Source organism: Bubalus bubalis, chromosome 6 (assembly GCF_019923935.1).
Source record: "Bubalus bubalis isolate 160015118507 breed Murrah chromosome 6, NDDB_SH_1, whole genome shotgun sequence".
In the NCBI taxonomy this organism is placed as follows: Eukaryota; Metazoa; Chordata; class Mammalia; order Artiodactyla; family Bovidae; genus Bubalus; species Bubalus bubalis.
Window position 1 is genome coordinate 110,071,038 of NC_059162.1, and position 25,437 is coordinate 110,096,474.

The 25,437-nt window shown below is 35.5% G+C and overlaps 1 protein-coding gene across 6 annotated transcripts in view; it reads right to left on the minus strand.

The window, feature by feature from the left end:
• The window catches only part of ZMYM4 (zinc finger MYM-type containing 4), a 160,691-nt gene that overhangs the window by 96,189 nt on the left and 39,065 nt on the right, over window positions 1-25,437 (minus strand). For all 6 annotated transcript variants that reach the window (XM_025289112.2, XM_006051568.3, XM_025289117.2 and 3 more), the window contains exon 2: window positions 18,564-18,609. In XM_025289112.2, coding sequence (XP_025144897.1) covers window positions 18,564-18,609 — 46 coding nt within the window. The remainder of the gene's footprint in view (window positions 1-18,563; window positions 18,610-25,437) is intronic.

Genomic DNA, 25,437 nt, shown 5'->3' on the forward strand with positions numbered 1-25,437 from the left:
ACATGGATTTGTTCAGCAAATTTAAGAGAAAGGAACACTTTCTAACTAATATTGAGGCCATTATCATCCTGGAACCAAAGCCAGAGAAAGATGTGACCAAAAAAAAAAAAACTACATACCAATATCCTTCATAAATATAGGTGCTAAAAAATCAGAATACTTAAAATATTAGCAAATTGGATTTTAAAAGATATAAAACAAAGAATAGATCATGACAAAGTACGATGTCTATCACAAATGCAAGGTGGGTTTAAGATTCAAAAATCAATTCACCACATTAACACAATAAAGAAAAACACATGATCATTTCAGCATATGAAAAGAAACCATTTGACAAAATAGTCATTCATGAAAAATATCTTATTGCAAATACAGAGAAGAGAAGGTCCTCAACCCGAGAAAAGGCATCTACAAAGGTAATAAAGATCAACTGGAAAATAAAAAAAAAAATTTTTAATCATTATAATAGAATAAAAAATAGGAATATTAAATTTCAAATTAGTAAGGAAAGAATGGACTGTTATTAACTGACTTGGAAGAGAAAAATTGGCTAGTATGGGGGAAAACTGTCCTTTCATTTATCCAAATACACACAAAACTGAGGCAAAATATTTAAAAGACCAAAAGAAAAACAGGAATGCTAATTTCTTAAATATATGCAAAATCTATAGACTAAAACTATAAAAGGTTATTTAGAAATTTAATTATTTACAGATTTAAAGAACAACTAAATAAACTCAGAAATATGCAATGCTCATGGATATATTTAAGATGTCAATTCTCCTCCAAATTAATCCACAAATTTAATGCAACTCTAATCAAATAGCCAATGGTTTATCTATATACCTTTACATGTTGATTCTAAAATGTCTGTGTAAATACAAAGGAGTTAAATACACAAAGCAAATTTTAAGAAGAGATGAATGGCTTACACTAACTTGTTTTACAAGTCTAATTATTTTGAAGTAAAAAGTTGAAAATGATTTCATGATACAGTACATCTTATATGTAAATTATACATCAGCAAATATAATTTTTAAAATTTCATTTACAATAGCACAAGAAATTTTAAATGTACAGGGATAACAAAATATACATAAGACTCATACTTAAAAATTACAAAACCCTGCTAAAAGGAAAGATGATCTAAATAAATTTTTTAAAAGATACAAAACATTCATGAACAGGAAAACTCTTTTAGATGTCAATTCTCCCCAAACTCATCTATAGATGAGAATCCCAATCAAAATCCCAGGAAGCTTTTTTATAGAAAAATAACAAGGTGTTTCTAAGAAACTGCATGAAAATGCAAAAGATCTGGAACACGAAAAACAACTTTTGAAAAAAATGGCTTAGACTATGTGATCTAATATAAAACGAAAGTAATTAATACAATGTGGTACTGACATAAGGAACGACATATAGATCCTTGGAACAGTATGAGTCCAAAATAAAACCAAACATACAGAACATTTAATCTTCAAAAAAGTATCAAAATAAATCAATCAGAAAAAAGATTATTTTCTTGGGCTCCAAAATCACTGCAGATGGTGACTGCAGCCATGAAATGAAAAACCACTTGTTCTTTGGAAGAAAAGCTATGACCAACCTAGACAGCATATTAAAAAGCAGAGACATTACTTTGCCAACAAAGGTCCATACAGTCAAAGCTATAATTTTTCCAGTAATCATGTATGGATGTATGAGTTGGACCATACAGAAGGCTGAGTGCTGAAGAATTGATACTTTTCAAACTGTGATGTTGGAAAAGAGCCCCTTAGACAACAAGGAGATCAAACCAGTCCATCCTACAGGAAATCAACCCTTAATGGTCATTGAAAGGACTGATGCTAAAGCTCCAATACTTTAGCCACCTTATGCAATGAGCAGACTCATTGGAAAAGACCCTGATGCTGGGAAAGACTGAAGGCAGGAGGAGAAAGGTCTTACAGGGGGCAAGATGGCTGGATGGTATCACCACTCGATGGACATGAGTTTGAGCAAGCTCCGGGAGATGGTGAAGGAGAGAGAAGCCTGGCGAGCTGAAGTCCATGGGGTCAGAAAGTCGAACACAACTGAGTGACTGAACAACAAAAAATGGAATTTCATGGAATTTAATCAAAATTAAAACTTGTGCTTTTCAAAAGACACCAAAAAAATGAAAACATCAGCCACAGAATACCTGAATAGATGGAGACAGATATATCCCCATGTATTCCTATCTCAGTTCAGTCGCTCAGTCGTGTCCGACTCTTTGTGACCCCATGAATCACAGCACACCAGGCCTCCTTGTCCATTACCATCTCCCAGAGTTCACTCAAACTCACGTCCATCGAGTCGGTGATGCCATCCAGCCACCTCATCCTCTGTTGTCCCCTTCTCCTCCTGCCCCCAATTCCTCCCAGCATCAGTCTTTTCCAATGAGTCAACTCTTCGCATGAGGTGGCCAAAGTACTGGAGTTTCAGCTTTAGCATCACTCCTTCCAAAGAACATCCAGGGCTGATCTCCTTTAGAATGGACTGGCTGGATCTCCTTGCACTCCAAGGGACTCTCAAGAGTCTTCTCCAACACCACAGTTCAAAATTCTTCGGCATCAATTCTTCAGCACTCAGCTTTCTTCACAGTCCAAGTTTCACATCCATACATGACCACTGGAAAAATCATAGCCTTGACTAGACGGACCTTTGTTGGCAAAGTAATGTCTCTGCTTTTCAATATGCTATCTGGGTTGGTCATAACTTTCCTTCCAAGGAGTAAGCGTCTTTTAATGTCATGGCTGCAATCACCATCTGCAGTGATTTTGGAGCCCCCCCAAAAAAGTCTGACACTGTTTCCACTGTTTCCCCATCTATTTCCCACGAAGTGGTGGGACCAGATGCCATGATCTTCATTTTCTGAATGTTGAGCTTTAAGCCAACTTTTGCACTCTCCACTTTCACTTTCATCAAGAGGCTTTTGAGTTCCTCTTTACTTTCTGCCATAAGGGTGGTGTCATCTGCATATCTGAGGTTATTGATATTTCTCCCGGCAATCTTGATTCCAGCTTGTGCTTCTTCCAGCCCAGCGTTTCTCATGATGTACTCTGCATAGAAGTTAAATAAGCAGGGTGACAATATACAGCCTTGACGTACTCCTTTTCCTATTTGGAACCAGTCTGTTGTTCCATGTCCAGTTCTAACTGTTGCTTCTTGACCTGCATATATGTTTCTCAAGAGGCAGGTCAGGGGGTCTGGTATTGCCATCTCTTTCAGAATTTTCTACAGTTTATTGTGATCCACACAGTCAAAGGCTTGGGCATAGTCAATAAAGCAGAAATAGATGCTTTTCTGGAACTCTCTTGCTTTTTCCATGATCCAGCAGATGTTGGCAATTTGACCTCTGGTTCCTCTGCCTTTTCTAAAACACCTTGAACATCTGGAAGTTCACGGTTCACGTATTGCTGAAGCCTGGCCTGGAGAATTTTGAGCATTACTTTACTAGCGTGTGAGATGAGTGCAATTGTGTGATAGTTTGAGCATTCTTTGGCATTGCCTTTCTTTGGGATTGGAATGAAAACTGTCCTTTTCCAGTCCTGTGGCCACTGCTGAGTTTTCCACATTTGCTGGCATATTGAGTGCAGCACTTGCACAGCATCGACTTTCAGGATTTGAAATAGCTCAACTGGAATTCCATCACCTCCAATAGCTTTGTTCGTAGTGATGCTTTCTAAGGCCCACTTGACTTCACATTCCAGGATATCTGGCTCTAGGTGAGTGATCACACCGTCGTGATTATCTGGGTCATGAAGATCTTTTTTGTACAGTTCTTCTGTGCATTTTTGCCACCTCTTCTTAATATTTTCTGCTTCTGTTAGGTCCATACCATTTCTGTCCTTTATCTAGCCCATCTTTGCATGAAATGTTCCTTTAGTATCTCTAATTTTCTTGAAGAGATCTCTAGTCTTTCCCATTCTGTTGTTTTCCTCTATTTCTTTGCATTGATCCCTGAGGAAGGCTTTCTTTTCTCTTCTTGCTATTCTTCGGAACTCTGCATTCAGATGCTTATATCTTTCCTTTTCTTCTTTGCTTTTCACTTCTCTTCTTTTCACAGCTATTTGTAAGGCCTCCCCAGACAGCCATTTTGCTTTTTTGCATTTCTTTACCATGGGGATGATCTTGATCCTTGTCTCCTATACAATGTCATGAACCTCTGTCCATAGTTCATCAGGCACTCTATCTATCAGATCTAGGCCCTTAAATCTATTTCTCACTTCCACTGTATAATCATAAGGGATTTGATTTAGGTCATACCTGAATGGTCTAGTGGTTTTCCCTACTTTCCTCAATGTAAGTCTGAATTTGGCAATAAGGAGTTCATGATCTGAGACACAGCCAGCTCCCGGTCTTGTTTTTGCTGACTGTATAGAGCTTCTCCATATTTGGCCACAAAGAATATAATCAATCTGATTTCGGTGTTGACCATCTGGTGATGTCCATGTGTAGAATCTTCTCTAGTGTTATTGGAAAAGGGTGTTTGCTGTGACCAGTGCGTTCTCTTGGCAAAACTCTATTAGCCTTTGCCCTGCTTCATTCTGTACTCCAAGGCCAAAGTTGCCTGTTACTCCAGGTGTTTCTTGACTTCCTAGTTTTGCATTCCAGTCCCCTATAATGAAAAGGACATCTTTTTTGGGTGTTAGTTCTAAAAGGTCTTGTAGGTCTTCATAGAACCGTTCAACTTCAGCTTCTTCAGCGTTACTGGTTGGGGCATAGACTTGAACTACTATGATATTGAATGGTTTGCCCTGGAAACGAACAGAGATCATCATTCTGTTGTTTTTGAGATTGCATCCAAGTACTGCATTTCGGACTCTTTTGTTGACCATGATGGCTACTCCATTTCTTCTAAGGGATTACTGACCACAGTAGTAGATATAATGGTCATCTGAGTTAAATTCACCCATTCCAGTCCATTTTGGTTGGCTGATTCCTAGAATGTCAACGTTCACTCTTGCCATCTCCTGTTTGCCCACTTCCAATTTGCCTTGATTCATGGACCTAACATTCCAGGTTCCTATGCAATATTGCTCTTTACAGCATCGGACCTTGCTTCTATCACCAGTCACATCCACAACTGGGTATTGTTTTTGCTTTGGCTCCATCCCTTCATTCTTTCTGGAGTTATTTCTCCACTGATCTCCAGTAGCATATTGGGCCCCTACCGACCTGGGGAGTTCCTCTTTCAGTATCCTATCATTTTGCCTTTTCGTACTGTTCATGGGGTTCTCAAGGCAAGAATACTGAAGTGGTTTGCCATTCCCTTTTCCAGTGGACCACATTCTGTCAGACCTCTCCACCATGACCTGCCCACTGGGTGGCCCCACAGGGCATGACTTAGTTAGGGCAGGGCACGTCCAAGGAGCGGTGGCTGCACGGGTGCAGGAAGGCCTAGAGGAGCTACTCCACGTTCAAGGTCATGAGGGGTGGCAGTGAGGAGATACCCCTCATCCAAGGTAAGGAGCAGCGGCTGCGCTTTGCTGGAGCAGCCGTGAAGAGATACCCCACGTCCAAGGTAAAAGAAACCCAAGTAAGACGGTAGGTGTTGCAAGAGGACCTCAGAGAGCAGACACACTGAAACCATAATCACAGAAAACTAGTCAATCTAATCACACAGACCACAGCTTTGTCTAACTCAATGAAACTATTTCTATCTAATCATCTATAAAACAAAAGATTTGTATCCAGAATATGTAAAAAACCCTTATAATAATATAATAGAAAAGACAAACCAACAATTCAAAAAATGGGCAAAGACTTGGGACACTTTATTAAGGAAACATTTTAAGAAAAGGCTAATACACACACTGAAATAATGTTTGAAATCATTAGTCAGCAGGGAAATGTAAATTAAAACCATAAACAGTTGCCACTATCCATCCTTCAGTTCAGTTGTTCAATCTGTCCAACTCTTTGCGACCCCATGAGTGCAGCATGCCAGGCTTCCCTGTCCATCACCAACTCCAGGAGCCTGCTCAAACTCGAGTTGGGGATGCCATCCAACCATCTCATCCTCTGTTGTCCCCTTCTCCTCCTGCCTTCAATCTTTCCCAGTATCAGGGTCTTTTTCAGTCAGTCAGTTCTTCGCATCAGGTGGCCAAAGTAGTGGAGCTTCAACTTCTACATCAGTCCTTCCAATGAATATTTAGGACAGATTTCCTTTAGGACTGACTGATTTGATTTCCTTGCAGTCCAATGGACTCTCAACAATCTCTTCCAACACCACAGTTCAAAAGTATCAATTCTTCGCACTCAGCTTTCTTTATGGTCCAACTCTCACATCCATACACAACTACTGGAAAAACCATAGATTTTGACTAGACAGACCTTTGTCAGCGAAGTATCCATCCTTTCCCTTACTTTTTAGAAAGAGTTTACTGATGGGAACCAGCTTTTTTATGTCTTTTTGAATTTGTTATACAATATTTTTTACGTGGTTAATATTTTGGGTTCTGGGCCCCTAGGCATGTGGGATCCTAGCACCCTGAGCAGCGATTGAACCTGAACTGCCTGCATTGAAAGGCAGAGTTTTAATCACTGGACTGCCAGGGAAGTCCCACCTTCCCACTTTTAAAATAATTATAACCTAAAACAAAAAGACCAGTTAAGTGAAATGAACAAACTACTTGAAAACATAACAAACCTGACACAAGAGTAAACATATAAATAATCTTGTATTTATTGAAAATTTTGAATTCATAACTTAAAACCTCACAGCACAGAGTAGGAAATGGCAACCCACTCCAGTATTCTTGCCTGGAAAATTCGACGGACAGGGGAGCCTGGTGGGCTACAGTCCATGAGGTCGCAAAGGTCAGACACAACTGAGTGACTTTCACTTTCAAAAGAAAGAATGAGAAAGAAAAAAAAATCACTAGCTAACAGTCACATATTTGGTTCTGAAGGACAACTGTTATTTGATACTGTTTTGATTTCTGGAGATCAGATTTTTTAGTACTCATGCATAGGTTTTCTTCTTTCCTTTAGTATTAAAGGACAAAGTTGAAAGAGTATTCTATATACCTAGGAAAATTAAAGTGCATACCAAATGCATATTCAATCTCATAAGGACTGATTTATTAGTTCTTGCACACCCTTGTGAAAAGTGCATGATGCGCCAGGACCCCTTGGAGGCACATTCATTCTCACAGAAAAGAGTAGCATTTCAGGGTCAGGAACTGAGGTTTCATGGCGAGAAGTTCTACAACTGACATCAAAAATATTTTGGAAAACAATTATGTTCAAAATTTTAAAATAAATGGGAAATATATGCTTTTAAAAACAAAAACAAAAAACCTCATACCAAGAAATCTGTAGGTCAAGGTGGTTTTCCTATGAATTCTATAAAACATGTAATGAAGATATAACTCTAGCTGTACACAAAGTCTGTCAGAAAAAATCCTTAATGAAATATTAGCAAATTGAGTTCAGTAATATATAAATATTCTTCGGCCATTCCTTGTAAAATGGGAAGTTTTTAATGTAATAAAGCCTTAGCAAATGTGACCGAAACCAACAATAATTATCCCTAAGTGATAAAATATGAGAACTATTACACTTAACAAAAATAAGATATTTAAGAACAAATGATAGAAGAAAAACACAATACAGTTACTTGAAAGCAACTCTAAAAATTAAGTAAATGGCATAAATCAAAATCTGTATTAAAATCTAGTTTGTTTCTGAACAGAAAAATATAGTAAAACACTGATTCTCCAAAAAAATAACATATAAATGTATATATTTTCAATCAGAATTCCAAAAGACTATTTTTGGATATTCAATAAATCATATTAAAATTTAGTGGGTGAAGAGCCTAAAGAAAAGCTTTAAAGTAACAGATTAAAACTAAGACACTGGCTTGACAGAGCAGAGAAAAGCCAATACCTCAAATCCAAAAAGTATACAGTATTAACATATTTTTATAATAATATATACTATTAATGAAATCAGTGAAGATAATATAGCAATAAATATATGTTTATGATAAATATTACTATGTAAATGTTAACAGAATGTAAAAGAAATTCAGAAAAAGATTCCCACATATATACGACTTAAATACATCTCAGTAGTGCCAATTGAGTTCACTGATGAATATCAACTATTTAGATGAAAAGATAAGTTATTTAACATATGTTACCACAATTAATTACTCATCTGAAAAAACTGTACCCCAATCTTATCCTGCATACAAAAATAAATATCAAATTAAGTTAAAATTTAAATGCTAAAATATAAAATAAAAAGCTTACAAAATAATCTTTATAGATTATAAAATTTTATTGAAAGGCAATAAAGAATTAAATAAATAAAAAGACACACAAAGTTCACAGTCAGTCAATATCATAAACATGCCAATTATCTGTTAATCGACAGACTCAAAAAACAGTCCATTAAAATTCTGCTCTTACAATTTTGTTTTGTTAGCTACTTGGTAAAGTATTTCTAAAATGAACAGTAACAAGAATAGGTGAGACATTCCTGAAGAAAAATTTTCAAGGATATGTGAACTATCAGGTTATCAAACAAGACTTACTGCAAAGCTAAATTAATTAAAAGAACATGGCACAGAAATAAACAAAAATTCCACTGGACAATGTAGGGGAAAGCCCATAGGTATACACTACAGAATAGCTTTTCAAGTAACTGTGTGAAGAAAACAGTATTTGATGATTGGTAATGAGATAATTTGTTAGTATTATGGCAAGAAATAAATTAATTCCCTAACCCAAACCATAAAACAGTTAAAACAGTTAACTCTATAAGAATTCAAAGAGCTATGTGTTAAAGGTAAAACCAATGAACATTTTAGGAAACAACATGAAATATCTTTCTGATGTTAGCCTAGAAAAGGTTTATCTAAATAAAATTTTTTAAAAATCAAATCATAAAAGACTCTATTTATTATCATTCAAATATATTAAAATTAATTTCAGCTTATGCAAAGACTTATTAGGTCAAGTCATGAGTTAGGAAAATTTATTTTTAATATTTATAACTGACATGTTTCTTCTTTAGGATACTTAGAGAACTCCTACAATGCAGTTAAGAAAAGGTCAGCAATGCAACAGCAAATGGGCAACAGATTTTGCAGTAGAGGAACCAGAAAGAGTCAAAAAACATGAAAAAATATTCAACTAAATTATTAATCAGTTAAATATAAATATTTAAAAAATGAATTCCATGTTATACCTACTATGCTATGCTATGCTATGGTATGCTATGCTAAGTCACTTCAGTCGTGTCCGACTCTGTGCGACCCCATAGACGGCAGCCCCCCAGGCTCCCCCATCCCTGGGATTCTCCAGGCAAGAACACTGGAGTGGGCTGCCATTTCCTTCTACTATAATTACAAAATATTTAAGTCTAGTAATAAGTGTTGCCCAGATGCATAGTGACCAAAACTCTGAACAATGGTAGAAATATAAACAAATGAAAACAGTAAATTTTGCAGTTCTGATAAGTTGAGAATGTACACATCCAATGCCTGAGCAATCACCTTCCATATGCACTCTAGAGCAGGGGTATGTAAATTATGTCTGAATGCTAAATCCAAAAGCCACCTGTGTCCTATCTACATAACCCATGAGCTAAGAATGATTTTCACATTTTTAAACAGTTAAAAAACAAAAAAGACACATGAAAATAATGTTAAATTCAAAATTCAGTGCCAACAAAGTTTCACTGGAAACAAACACTAATCTCTTCATGTATTGTCTATGGTTGCTTTCATGCTGAAAAGACGGAGTTGAATATGCTGCAACAGAGATGGCATAATATCTAAAATATTAACTATCTGGTCTTTTAGAGAAACAGTTAGTCAATTCCTGTCCTAAACCAAAAGATTCTAAGTTTGTTTTTTGACAGAGACTCACCATAATAGATTTTAAATGAATTCCACACATGATACTTTATTATATGAATCAAAAGACATACAAGAATGTTCATAGAGGAAAGACTGGCAATGGAAAAACTAGAAATATCAAGAAGTCTATAAACAGTAAAGTAGGTTTTGAAATTGTGATATATTTTAAACAGAAGACCTAAAAGTATAAAACTCCTAAAAGAAAACACAGGGAAAAACTTTCATTACACTGGAAGAGGCAATAAATTTTTGTATATGACACCAAAAGCACAGGCAGCAAAAGCAAAAATAAACAAATGGGACAAACAGTTTTTAAAACTTCTGCACATCCAAAGAAACTATCAACAGAGTAAAAGGGCATCACATGGAATGGAATAAAGTATTTGCAAATCATACATCTGATAAGGAATAATACCCAGAATACATAAAGAACTCATAAATTAACAGTAAGAATAAAAAATCAAAAATGGTCATAGGACTTGAAAAACACACTTCTGCCAGAACACAAATGGCCAACAAGCGTATCAAAAGGTGGTATTTGCAGCATTACTCACATAGACCAAGAGGCAGAAGCAACCCAAATGCCCATCAATAGGTAAACAGATAAACAAAATGTGGTATTACCCATACAACAGAGTACTACTCATTCTTAAAAAAGAAGAAAACCCTAATACATGTTACAACAACACGTATAAACCTTAAGACAGCAGAGTATTTTTGTTCAATGGGTATAGAAATTTCAGTTTTGCAAGACAAAATAGTTCCAGAGATTTGTTGCACAAAAATGTGAATGTACTTAATATTACGAAACTGTACACTTAAAAGTGATTAAAATGGTAAATTCTGCATTATGTGTTTTTTACCAGAATTAAAAAGGAATAAACAGAAATTATTAGGGTGGGCGTTAATAATGAATTACACATCAGTGATGAATGAATGAGAGCTAAACAATGAATACAGATAAATACCAAGTATAATGAAAAAACAAAGTGGTAACATATAGAATGATTCAAAAATAATACAAAATTCAAAATATGCAAAACCAAGCAATATACTGATCAATAATGAAAATGTGGTTAAAAACTATAAAGACAGGCAAAGAAAAATGGCAATAAATACATATTTATCAATAACAATTATAAATGTCAATGGAGTAAAAGCTGCAATCAAAAGACACATGATGGCTGATTGGATAACAAGAATGTACAATCATACTGCCTATAAGAGACCCACTTTAGGGCAAAAGACATGAACAGATTGAAAGTGAGGGAATGGAAAACACATTTCATGGAAATGGAAATGACAAGAAAGTGATAGCAACATTCAGAAAAAAGATTTTAAAACAAACATCGTAAAGGCAGACAAAGAAGGACACTATATAATAACAAAAGGATCATTAATACAGAGCACCTAAACACATAAAATAGTGTACTAACAGACATAAAAAAGAAACTGAGGGGAACATAACAGCAGTAGGAGATTTTAAAACCCCACTGACATCAATGGACAGATTGTCCAAACTGAAAACCAATAAGGCAACAGAAACTCTAAATGATAAAATTCAACACCCATTCATTAAAAACTCACGAAAACAAGTACAAAGGGAACATATTTCAACATAATAAAAGCTATTTATGACAAACCCACAGTCAATGTAACACCCCACAGTGAAAGCCTAAAAGCCCTCCTGCTAAATTCTGCAAAAGTACAAGCATGTCCACCCTCATCACTTCTCTTCAACACAGTACTGGAAATCTTAGCCACAGCAAAGACAAGAACAAGAAGACATATCCAAATTGGAAGGGACGAAGTAAAATTGTCACTGTATGTAGATGATACAATATTCTATACAAAAAACCCTAAAGACTCCACACAAAACAATTAGAATAAATGAATTCAGCAAGATAACAGGACACAGTTCAATATATAGAAATCTGCTGCATTTCTTTACACTAACAATGAAGTCACAAACAGAAAGTTTAAAAATCATCTCATTTAAAATTGTTTAAACAACAACAAAAAAGGGAATAAACCTAACCAAGCAGGTAAATGACATATGCTGAAAACTATAAAATATTGATATCAGATTTGAAGAATTAATATTGCTAAAATGGCCACACTATACACCACAATCTACTGATTTAATGCAATCCCTATCAAATTATCCATGACATTTTCCACAAATGATCCTAAAAGAAAAAATGATCCTAAAATTTACACAGAATCACAAAGACCGACAATTGCCAAAGCAGTTCAGAGGAAGAAGAACAAAGGTAGAGGAACAACATCCCAGACTTAAAACATGAAGGTTTTGGCACAAAAACAGATATATAGATCAACAGAACAAAATAGAGAGGCCAGAAATACGCCCACATTCCTACAGTCAATTAATCCTCAACAAAGGAGGCAATATACAATGGAGAAAAGACAGTCTTTCTAGTAAGTGGTGTTCGGCAAGTTGGACAGTGTCATATAAATCACTGAAGTTAGACCACTCCCTAACACCAGACATCAAAATGAATGCAAAATGACTTAAAAACTTAAAGATAACACATGAAACCTTAAATTCCTAGAGGAGAACATAAGCAAACCATTCTCAGACATAAAATTGTCTTACATCAGTCTCTCAAGGTAAAAGAAGTAAAAGCAAGAATAAATGGAACCTAACCAAACTTTAAAAGCTTTTGCACAGCAAAGGAAAACCATTAAAAAAAAAAAAAAAAGACAACCTACCTACAGAATGGAAGAAAATATTTGCTAACAATGTGACTGGCAAAGGCTTAATTTCCAAAATAAGCAAACACATCATACAACTCAGTATCAAAAAAAAATTCACTCCAAAAAATGGGCATAAGACCTAAATAGACATTTCTCTAAAGACATACAGATGGCCAACAGGCACATGAAAAGATGCTCTGCATAGCTAATTACTAGAAAAATGCAAATCAAAACTACAACGACCTCACACTGGTCAGAATGGCCATCATCAACAAGTTCACAAATAATAAATGCTGGAGAGAGTGTAGAGGAAAAGGAAGCCTCCTACACTGTTAGGGGGAATGTAAACTGAGACAGTCACTACAGAAAACAATCTGAAGTCTTCTTAAAAAACTAAAAAGTTACTATATGATCCAGCAATTCCATTCCTGGACACATATCCAGGAAAGATGAAACAAAATTGAAAAGATACATGCACACCAATGTTCATAGCAGCATTATTTACAATAGCTAAGACATAGAAGCAAATTAAATGTCCATCAACAGATGAAAGGATAATGTGATACACAACACACTTCCAGATTCTCCCTACTGAGTTTCCAAATCTTTCTAGCCAAGAACCAAGATATTGCAGAACAAAAACAAGACATCTCACGTGTATCGTTTCGGAATATCTGAGCCACAGATCGACAAGCATAATAAAATTGTCGTTTTAAACCACTATGGTGATCTGTTAAGCAGCACATTATCAGTAATAAGAATGCAAATTCAAACTATGCTTTATCTTAAATAATTTAGACAGTAGGCTCTAGAAAACTATTAACTGATTTAAGAAATGACACTAGTGATAACGAAGTCAAATTTCTAAAATATGCATGTTAGGTACTTAAAATTCTTTCACAAAATAACTGTGAGAAAAGGAGCATTTTCTAAATTAATATTACTTAACATGAAGTTTTGGAGAAGGCAATGGCACCCCACTCCAGTACTCTTGCCTGGAAAATCCCAAGGACGGAGGAGCCTGGTGGGCTGCCATCTATGGGGTCGCACAGAGTCGGACACGATTGAAGTGACTTAGCAGCAGCAGCAGCAACATGAAGTTTAAAGATGTATATATTTAAATTAACAAGTAGTTGAATTAACATGATCAACAGACACCTGATTTTCATCTATATGTCTAAGACAACATGCACTGTAGAAATTAAAAACTTAAGTGTTGTGATCTTGTCATTGGAAAATGGATGAGAACCCTGTATTTGAATCAGCTTATATTTGAACATTTGTCTTATACTTCCAACTCTACCAATCTTTTATACTAGTTATCAACATAAACTAAAATTCATATGCAACTCATGTCTTCCTTTCAGTCTCTAAGTTTTCCTGTCACCACTCAGTTTTAAAGATAACAATCTTGAAATAAAAGTGTAACTTGTTTTCAAATACATATTCCTTTTAGCAACATAGAAATAAAGAAAAAATTAGTTTAAAAACTTAATACAATGCTTAATTTAAAAAAAACCTTTTTATTTAATAAACTAGAAAATTATTAAGAATGGTGAGGTGTTTTAAGTTAAAGTCATCTCAGTTTTATACCCATGTTTTTATCTTTAAAGACAACTCTAGGTTTTGATTTCAACATTTTCATAAAGAAGATATTCCTTCAAATGCTGGAAGGACAAAAACAATACTCAGCAATAGGCCATATAAACAGAAATTTTTAAGTAGCTCTGAGGTTTAAAAAAAAAAAAACAACACTGCTCAACTTATTAGTTCTTTTAAAAAATTGAACTGCACTGATAAGACAGATGTTTTATAATTCAAACACAAACTGACGTTGACACTCTGTGTGCTCAGGTGCTTCAGCTGTGCCTGACTCTCTGCAACTCTATGGACTGCAGCCTGTCAGGATCCTTTGTTCATGGCAATTCTCCATGCAATAACACTGGAGTGGGTCACCACGCCCTCCTCCAGGGAAATCTTCTGAACCCAGGGATTGAACCCACGTCTCCTGTGTCTCCTGAATTGCAAGCGGATTCTTTACTGCTGATAGACGGCCCCAAAAACCCGTCATGGTTAACACTCTTTAAAATATCTCTAAATTACTTTACAAAATATTATTTTATTTCTACCAAATAACAATTACTATTCAAAACCTGTGATTCCAGTGAACCAGGGGGCAGTTCAGAAATAGGTAACAAGAAATTTAAGAGGAGCTTTGGGAGTTAAGATAAACCTGCATTCAAATCCCGGTTGTACCACTTTAAATGATGTCTCTAAGCCTTAGTTTCCTCCTTAGTAACACAGAAACAGCTGTAATATCTTCATCCAGAGGGTTGTTATGGCAGAGATTACATACCTGGTAACAATTTCCTTTCTCTTCATTAAGAAATCCTTAATTTTACTGCTGGACCAACAGGCACAGCTAAAGGACAATCCTAGTTTTCTTCAAAATCAGGATGGCTAATGAAATGGAAACCAATGTATATATGTAGAGTTTCTAGGAAAGTTCTTTAAGAGGCTGATTCCATTGAGAAATATGCCTTTTTGCCTTCCCCCCTAACCCATCACAAGCTGAAGACACAGCAGGAATCTCAGAACATCAGAGAATGGAAGCCATACACTAAGGAAGTGATAAAGAAAACCAGAACACCCTGTATTCCTGAAAACCTGAGCATTTTTTCATCTAGGATTTTTTCACATAGAAAATAAGTTTTTCTATTGTGTTTCTATTATACCAACATACAGTTGAATCTAATCTACCAGTTATATAATGATCAAGATTTTAAAAAAGTTAATACATGTAAAGTTTTTCACAAATAAACTAGTATACTGCAAGTGACCAAAACAATAAGAATAGTTTTTTAATCCAAAGACTGCACACGAAAATTCAACAATGCTCTTATTTTTCCCTTGAAGGTGTCGAGTTTGTTACATTCAATGAACTTTTTCTATCAGTAAGAAAATTAACCACTGGTAAATGACCAAGTGGTTATCTTTGTTGTTATCATTTACTCGCCAAGTCGTGCCTGACTCTTTTGCAACCCCATGGACTGTAGCCCATCAGGTTCCTTTGTCCATAGGATTTCCTAGGCAAGAATATCAGAGTGGGTGGCCACTTCCTTCTCCAGGAGATCCTCCCAATCCAGGGATTGAAACTGCACTGGCAGGTGGATTCTTCCCTGGTGGTTACCTTAGAGCCATTCAGTCGATGGAAGTCCTTGATTTAAAGAAGCAGTTATCTAAAAGCATTTTTTAAAAAATCTCTCAACAACCAGGTCCTACTGTATAAACACAGGGAACTATACTCAATATTTTATAAATGGAAATGAATATTAAAAAAATGTATAACACAATCACTTTGCTGTATAGCAGAAATTGACATTGTAAATAAACTATATGTCAATAAAAATTATTTTTGAACTTCTTTCAAACTGCACATAAATAATGTGAAGCAATGGTTAAAGGAACATGAGTTATACATCAGTCATTTCCACTATCAACATGTTACCTTAAAAAATTGACAGTACAATTCTCCAGACAAATGACAAACTAGAAGGTGGACAACTCTACTTTCTCTTCTGATTTGCATAAAATATTGAAGTTTTTTTTTTCTTTTAAATCTCTTTCATTGAAAACACTATATATTTGGAACGTCAATTTAACTATTTTCATGTTTAAACCAAATTTCCCGAAGTCCTCATTGATGGGGTTACAGTAGCAGACACTGTAGTTTGCTGAAAGGTTGCACCCTAGAAGGGCTGAACTTGATTTATAAAACAAATATTTGAAGTTCCCATCCTAGTGGTCTTGGGCAATGAACACACAGTTAGGTCTGGTATTACACAAGACATTTTCAGGCACCTGCCTGAGATACAGTGAATCTCCTTTTTTTCTGGACATCAAGACAAAATGGTAGGCCTCAAATGACCATCTTTGGAATCAGAAACTTCCAGAATACCATCTATATAGCAGTCTGTCCTTCTCTCTATATGTCGAGGTCTATGTTCCTGAGCTCCCTTATGGAGGCAGAGCAGCCTCCTCTTTCAAGCTAGTTACTTCTCTGCCTTCAACAGCCCCTTAATTATAAACTACCAGAAAGAGGGAGATAATCTTTGCCACACCATTTGCATTCAACATTTGGTTTAAAATCCCCTGCTTGCAAACCCCTAGCGTAAAAATGCTTGCAGGGCTGGAGCAAAAAAGAGTACCTGCACGAGAAACACAAATTCCAAACGTTGTGTGTCAAGAGCCACATGGAGCAGCATGCTTATTACTTTATTGCCTTAAGATTTCTGCTTTAAAACTGTTGGTACTGCAACATCTTTCACAAAAAAAGTATCCAATCAAAAGCACCATAAGAAAGCTATTTGATTAATAACTATTTCTGGCATACAGACTTGAGCAAAGGCATATCCAGAAGCAGGAAATCAAAAATTACTTGCTGAAAGTGAAGTAATGGCTGAGGAATACCTTCTAACAGCATGTTTTACTTTTTGACCCTGTTCCTCCGACCACAGACAACTGGTGCAAAGATAAACCAGCTGGACCAATTATAATCTTTTTACTAGGAACTTAAAATCTAAAATGGATAAACAAAAAGACTAAAAGTCACTGGAGCATAACTGCTTTTTGGCAGTACTAGAGAGAGCAGGCCCATGATCACGTTTCATTGAGTTCCCTGGAGGAAATGTGTTCTTTATCTCCTCCCTGATTTCTGTGAAATACCCCAGTATACTTCTAAATCTTTTTTCTTGAGACAAGCAAGCAAAAGTCTATTTTTGAAACTTGCATGCAACAAAAAGGACATTTAATAATTAAATCCACTGAAGATCAGGAACGCTAGTTACTTTTCAATATGTAATCTAAAGAACCGTTACCACTCAAAAAATATTAACAAACTAATTCCAAAGAGAAGGAAGGTACTACTAGATCCCTTTAGTGAAGGTAAACAGAAAACAAAACAAAAGAAAAGCACATTTCCCTTGCCTTAGGAATTTTAGATGATGAAATTTATCCATCATAAGCAAGTGCATGAACATCCTTTGATGATTCATCAATTTTATTCTTAGATTCACTAAACTTACTATGGTAATCATTTAATGATGTACATAAGTCAAAACATGCAAATTATATCTCAATAAAACCGGAAGAAAAAATTCTATTCTTGGAATTTATTCTACACAAACACTTCAATAAGTAGACAAAAACATGTACAGAAATGCATACTTAACACTGTAACAGTAAAAAGTTGGAAATAATATCACACATGTAAAAGAGGAATCTGGTTAACTTACAGTACAGTGAGACAATAAAATACTAAGTACACACTAAAAAGGATAAAATGGGTCCATAAACACTAACAGAAGATGTCCAGGCAGTTGTATGAAAAGTGCAAGAACAGTACACTCTTCCCGCCCATCACATAAAGATATGTATTTACATTCATAGAAAAAAGTCTGGAAAGATATATATTACACTTTCAAACCAGATTATCTTTGGAGAATGGTAAAGATAAAGGTTTTTATTTTCTGCTTTATTCATTTTTGTATTATAAAATTGAATGTATTACTTTTATAATCTAAGAAACAAAGTTTCTTTTAAGAAAATCACATAACAATGGAAAAAATATGAAGAGAGAATTAAGAGACCCTGTAAACAAAGTTTGAGTGATAAGTTCAATATCATACACACATACACAAACCATGGCTATATTTCAATAGTAATAACTACAAGAATATTTAAAGAAAAGAGTAAGATTCTTACAAGTCAGATTAACTTTATTAAAACACTAAGAGGGTGTGGAAAGATCTAAACCAAATCAAGTTGGACCATCACATTAATTAGCCCTAACTAATCACTGCGATAGATAAATGCCTTCTCTAGACTTGTATTTATTATCTAAGACACCATTGTTTGGGGTCTTTTTTTTAAGAATGGTACTTACAGTTCTCTACAATTTCATCAAAAACTGCACCAGTTTTCTGCTCAAACTGAAAAAGCAAAAAAAGAAAAGTAACATTATTATCATTCTTCATTCATACTTTTTAGTATCCCTTCTTCCTCCCTTAAGAGCTGTACTCTTCACCCAAAGTATGCAAATTCATAACAATATAAACAAAAACACTACCAAATAGAGTAAAACAAAAATTTAGTATGGATAAAAGGGTTCTCAGGCCAAAACTTCCAAACCAAAAGTTAAGAGATATATACATACTCTCCCTATTAAAAAAGCTATTTTTTAAGGTTTTTTAAAAACTGAAGTATAGTTGATCTACAATGTTTCAGGTATACAACAAAGTGCTTTGGAAAAGCTACAAATCACTTTTCTATCACATAACACAAAAGATGATATACATTTATAATAATAATAAAACACAGCCAACACTTACTGAGAACTTACAACACTTATTATTAGAACTATGTTAAACTTTTAATCAAAACTGAACAGAACAATAGCATCAAAAAGCCAGAAATCTGCTGCTCTTTAAATCAAAGTTAGTCAAATTACAGAAATGATTCCTTTTTGAGTATGTTAGGGCCCAATACAGAAACAGAGCCAAGTATAAAGTAATTTCAGACCTTTAAAACAGACACAGAGAAGGGGAAATCTAAAGCACAGGGAACTCCACTCAGAAGCTGATAAAGACACAACTAGCATTTTTCACTTCTAGTCTTTAAAGCCCTCCTCATTTTGGCAAGTGTGAGCATTCCAACCTCCTGCCTCCCTACCTACTATTCATCCATGAGGCAAGAAGAGAAGCAACTTTGTTTCATGATAAACCCACTAAACTACAGGTGAGTCTCCCCATTCAAAGGGAAAACTTCAGGGAAAAAGAACTACCTAGTTACCTACGTAACTACAAATGAAACACAAAAGCTAGCTATAGTAATCAATAATATCTAAGATTCATTGAACAAAAAGACAATCAAGGATCCCAGGTTTCTGAAAGAAATTAACTATGTGAAAGAGAAGGTTCAAGAAGAATTAAAGAATAACCACTCCAGAAGGAAACAATTTGCAGAAAAGAAGTTTCTACTTTTAAGTGCTGAGATATGTGAGAGGCTACAGATACAAAAAACAACCCAGATGGCCATGAAAAGGAGACATTTGAAAATATTAGCAGACAAGAAAATAAAAATTTTGCTAGGCAAGCTTTTGACAAGAGTTCTAAAAACGTCCAAAAAACAAAAATAAAAAGTTAGAGTTGAAAGATATTTTATATGAAAACATGAAAGATTAAGCAATTAGGTATAAAAGAAATCTCAAAGGCAAATCCAAGGAAGAGAACAATAAACAGGTGAAATAATAGAAGAAAATTTCCCTGAACTAAATAAATGGATATTTGAGATTGAATGGGTATACCAAATACCAAAGAGAAAGTGGGGGGCGGGAAGGCGGAAAGGTACATCCTGGTGAAATTTCAAAGTTTCAAAAAGAAAACAAAAAGAAAATTTAAAAATTATCATGCAGATGATTCATTAAACACATTTAACATATAAACACATATAAACACATTTCACTATATAAACAGTGAAAAAGGAAAGAAACAGTAAAGGCCACTTTACCTACCATTCCACTCAATGAGCTATGTGAATAAAAGGGAAACGGGAGACGTGACTCTGCAAGCCAAAGAATGAAAGCACTGGGCTACACTGAAAGGGGTTTGAGTGTCTGAAGAAAATGCATTTTTTGGACAACACTGCCTTTTTCTTTTTCTGGTGATGAAAATGATCTAAAACTGATGTGGTTGCACAACTGTGAAAATACAACTATGGAATTATATGCTTTAAATGGGTGAATTGCATGGCATATGAACTACATCTCTATTAAGCTGTTCTAAAAACACATTAAGAAAACTATTTCCATGAAGTCTTGCATATTAAAAACTGAAAGGCACAAATGAAAAGAGTAACTAGGGAAATGGTATGTCAGCATATGCCAGTATTTTTTAAACAGAAATTTTCAAAATATATACTCAAATCCATTAAATAAATAATATTTTTAATACATTGAAGCCCCTCAAGTACAATTTCCAGTGTTATGTGGTTATCTCCTTTTAATGTTAGCCTCTCTGTGTATTTGAACTTCTTACTATGGTAGAGCTTCAATTAAGGGAGAATCTACTTTTGACTCACTTTGATTTTGTTGTTTTTGTTTTTCTTATTTACAGAATTTTATTTTACCTTGGAGTATAGTTGATTTACTATAGTGAAATGGAGAACACTCCCACCAACAGTGTAGAAGGATTCACTTTCCTCCATCCCCTCTCTGGCATTTATTGTTTGTAGACTTTTTCATGAGGCCATTCTGACTGGTGTGAGGTCTGACTGGTGTGAGGTCACTTCACTATAATCTTGATTTACATTTCTCTAACATGCAGTGATGTTATATACAATAGAATATTACTCAGCCATAAAAAGGAACAAATTTGTGTCAGTTCTAGTGAGGTGGATGAACTTAGAGTTTGTCATACAGAGTGAATTAAGTCAAAAAGAGAAAAAACAAGTATCGTTTATTATATGGAATATACAAAAATGGTCCCCTAGAGAAGAAAATGGCAACCCACTCTAGTATTCTTGCCTAGAAAATCCAATGGACAAAGGAGCTTGGTGGGCTAGTCCATGGGGTCACAGAAGAGTCAGACAAAACTTACCTACTAAACAACAACAGAAAAAAGGTACTAAGGAACCTATCTGCAGGGCAATAATAGAGAAGCAGACATAATGAAAAGACTTGTGGACACAGCAGGGGAAGAAGGCAGGATGAATTGAGACAACAGCATTGAAACATATATATTATCATATGTAAAACAGATCTGTATGATGCAGGGAGCTCAACTTGGTGCTCTGTGACAACCTAGCCAGGTAGGATGGGGTGGGAAGTAGGAGGGAGGTTCAAAAGGGAAGGAACGTCCGTATACCTATGGCTGACTCATGCTGATATATGGCAGAAACCAACACAACATTGTAAAGCAATTATCCTCCAAATAAAACTAAATAAATTTTTTAAAAACCCATAATAGTGATGTTGAGCATCTTTTCATGTGTCTGTTGCCTATCCGCATATATTCTTTGGAGAAATGTCTAATTAGATCTTCTGCTCGTTTTTTGATTGGGTTGTTTGCCCTTTTGATCTTTTAATTCAAATCTGTTGGTGACTGCTCACTTAACACTAACACTAACACTACTCTCAAATATGGACTACATCAGAACTGCAGAACACCTGCTTGGCCTAAAATCTAACATTGGGGTGACAACAAATGTACAAGTAAGACTATAATATGGTGGTTTTGCTAAATGTGTCTGGGTGCTTCTTCTCTAACCTGTATATTTACAAATAAGAATTAGATATAAACTGTAATTTAGCTTTGAATAATGTATTACTCAATCCTCAAGTTTCATAAAAGATTTAACTGGACTTAAAAGCCAAGCTGATTTTAAGAATCTGTAATAATTATTCTGTATAGGCAAGGATTTTCTCAATACCACAAAACCTAATATTAAAAAAAATAAACAAATGAATATGGATATTAACTTAAGACAAAAAATACCAGTTCATTTTTAGTTACCAAAATAGTCTTATGGGTTCTACCCCTTTCAAAACATGTAACTGTTGCATATTTAAACTTATAAAATAAATGCTACAACTTTAAGGGATTTTTACTTTCAAATTTCTTTACCCATAAAATAAAGATATAGTGATACCTACACTTCCCAGAATTGTTAGCATGATTAAATGAAAAGCATTTAGCATATGATTAGCAAATCATAAATATGCAGTGAAAGTGTTAGTCACTGAATTGTGTCCAACTCCCACTAGGCTCCTCTGACCATAGAATTCTACCGGCAAGAATACTGGAATGGGTAGCCATTCCCTTCTCTAGGGTATCATCCTGACCCAGGGATTGAACCCATCTCCTATATCACAGGCAGATTCTTTACTGTCTGAGCCACCAGGGAGCAATAAGATGACATTAATAAAAGATATCCTCCCTTATCTTAAAATTTAGGATTCACTACAACATTTGTTTGTAAAAATGTATCCACTGCTTAAAATTAAAGGAAAGCACTGGGGAAATGACTTATCCCTCTTTATTCCAAAAATTAAGCACTGGGAATAAAGTATATTTTTACTTACCAAATAGAACACTAAAGTTCCCTAACCCTAGAGGGAGCTAAAAATCCCAATATACTGTGAATTGATAAATACCACCCATGACCACCTGCGGGAAAAAATTAAAACATTTAAAAAAATCACAGAGGGAATTCCCTGGCAGTCCAGGGTTAGGACACTACATTTCCACTGCAAGGGAACCAGATTCCATCCCTGGTTGGGGAACTAAATCTGCACACAGTGTGGTGTGGGCAAAAAAAACCCAAAGAAATTTATTGAATCCTGGACCAATAATTTTTATTTTAAAATGTTAATTTTCTCTTTTATCCACCATGTGTGTGTTAGTTGCTCAGTCATGTCCTACTCTTTGCAACCCCATGGACTGTAGCCGACCAGACTCCTCTGTCCATGGGATTCTCCAGGCAAGAATGCCATAGGAGTGGGTTGCCACTGCCTTCTTCAGGGTATCTTCTGAACCCAGGGATTGAACCCAGATCTCCTGAATTGCAGGCAGGCTCCTGCACTGCATGCAGATTCTTTACCAAATGGGCTATGAGGGAAATCCACCATACAACTTTGCAAATTCTCTGGACATAACTGCTAAAATGCCTAACACCATAAACACCTTTCTCAAACTGGTTTTAATATCTGCAACAATTTAAGAGTTTATATGATAAACTTATTCAGTGAAAACTAAACCAAAAGCTCCATTTTCAGAAAGTTGAACCTGGATTTTTCAATGATTAAGTAGAGACTGAAAACTGTCAAATGTCTTTCACTGTCTCTAAAATTTACTCTTTCACCAGTGATTCCTTTTTTTCATTTCAGTAGGAGCCCCAACACCCCAGAATTCAAAAAACTCTCAAAATATTTTCTGCCATTCAATTGGGCTTCCTTGGTGGCTCATTCATAAAGAATCTGCCTGCAATGCAGGAGATGTAGGTTTGATTCCTGAGACAGGAAGATCACCTGGAGAAGGAAATGGTAACCCACTCCAGTATTCTTGCCTGGGAAATTCCATGATCAGAGGAGCCTGGCGGGCCACAGTCCATGGGGTCGCCCGAGTTGGACATGACTTACCTACTAAAACCACCACCCCCTTCAACTGATCGTAAAAACTATCGTTTCTATTTCTAACACATCTTCAGTTTTACATAAATCTTAACTTTCCATGATTAGCTAACCTATAGAGGAGGTCAAGAAAGAAACAGAAACTGTTCCATAATTTAATTTCTGAAGGATAACTAAGAATTAAGTGAAAAGATAGAAGAAAAGATTCAAGAAAAGAACAGCAAATGTAAAGGTTCTTAGCAGGAAAAAACTGAAAATTCAAACAACAAAAAGGCTAGGTGGGTAAGAATTCTGGGACTAAAGCAAGTCAGCACTGTAAGACAAAGCTGATGACAAATCATGGGCCAAACAATGGACATTCTTTATGGAAAGGGTGACCACATATTCCAGTTAGCCCAAAGCATCTCAGCTTATGCCTACTATCCCCATGTAATCATTAACACGCTCCCTTTCACTCTCAAAACTGTCTCAGTTTGTCACCCTAAGTATTAGTCATGTTTAGACGCTTGACTGATATTTATCCTAAGCAAAAACACTGAAGGAGATAGGAGAAAGGAGATCTAAGTTCTGAAAACAATTACTCTGGTTATGGAGTAAGGTTAATTATTATTCCTCACTAAAGTTCTCATCATACCATTCCCATACTATTGTCTTCCAACTGGGAATGAGTTCTACCTGATGAAATTCCAATGCTTACTTTTCTTGGCGGGTGGAGGGGGGCGGGGGAAGAGGTGCTCCTCAGCTTTCAGGATCTTACTTCCCCAACCAGGGACTGAAGCCAAGTCACCAGTAGTGGAAGCCCAGAGTCCTAACCACTAGACTGCCAGGGAATTCTCTCCAATAATTATTTAAAATAAAGCTCTTTGATACTTTCCTGGTGGCTCAGACACTAAAGCGTCTGTCTACAATGCGGGAGACCTGGGTTCGATCCTTGGGCCGGGAAGTTCCCTGGAGAAGGAAAAGGCAACCCACTCCAGTACTCTTGCCTAGAAAATCCCATGGACGGAAGAGCCTCGTGTCCATGGGGTCGCAAAGAGTCGGAAACGACTGAGCGACTTCACTTGCACTTTCTGATAAACCATTTAGAAGTCTTGACTCCTCTGTAGCACTACATTTATATTTCACTTACAGTTACTTGTGGCACAGTTAACATATATGTGTCATTATCACTTTCTAGATAAATCTTTTTCATCTTGGGATACCTACAGGCCCTAGCATATTGTATTGTATCTCCTTTCTGTATCTTTTTTATTAACTGAATACCATAACTCTGCATCTCTCAATATTTGTTATACAAAACCTGCAAGAGGCCCTAAGTGAAAAAAAGAGTTCTGTGATCAGATATTCTTTCCAAATACAGTATTATAGAACTCTTCCACTACTTGGCATAAAGTTTTATTCATCATCCTCCGTTTGGTAGGAAAAAGATGTTATCTCATTTAAGTTTGTATTTTGCTGTTTTATTTACATTCATTTATTTTCATTTTCATTTTTGAAGAACCTTTCCATATAGTTACTAACTGTGATTATCATTTCTAACAACTGTCTGATTTCAGAATTTTTTAAATGACCTGAGTCAATGGTTCACAAACCAGAATGACGAGTCGTCAACACTTAGCAAGAAAAACTGATA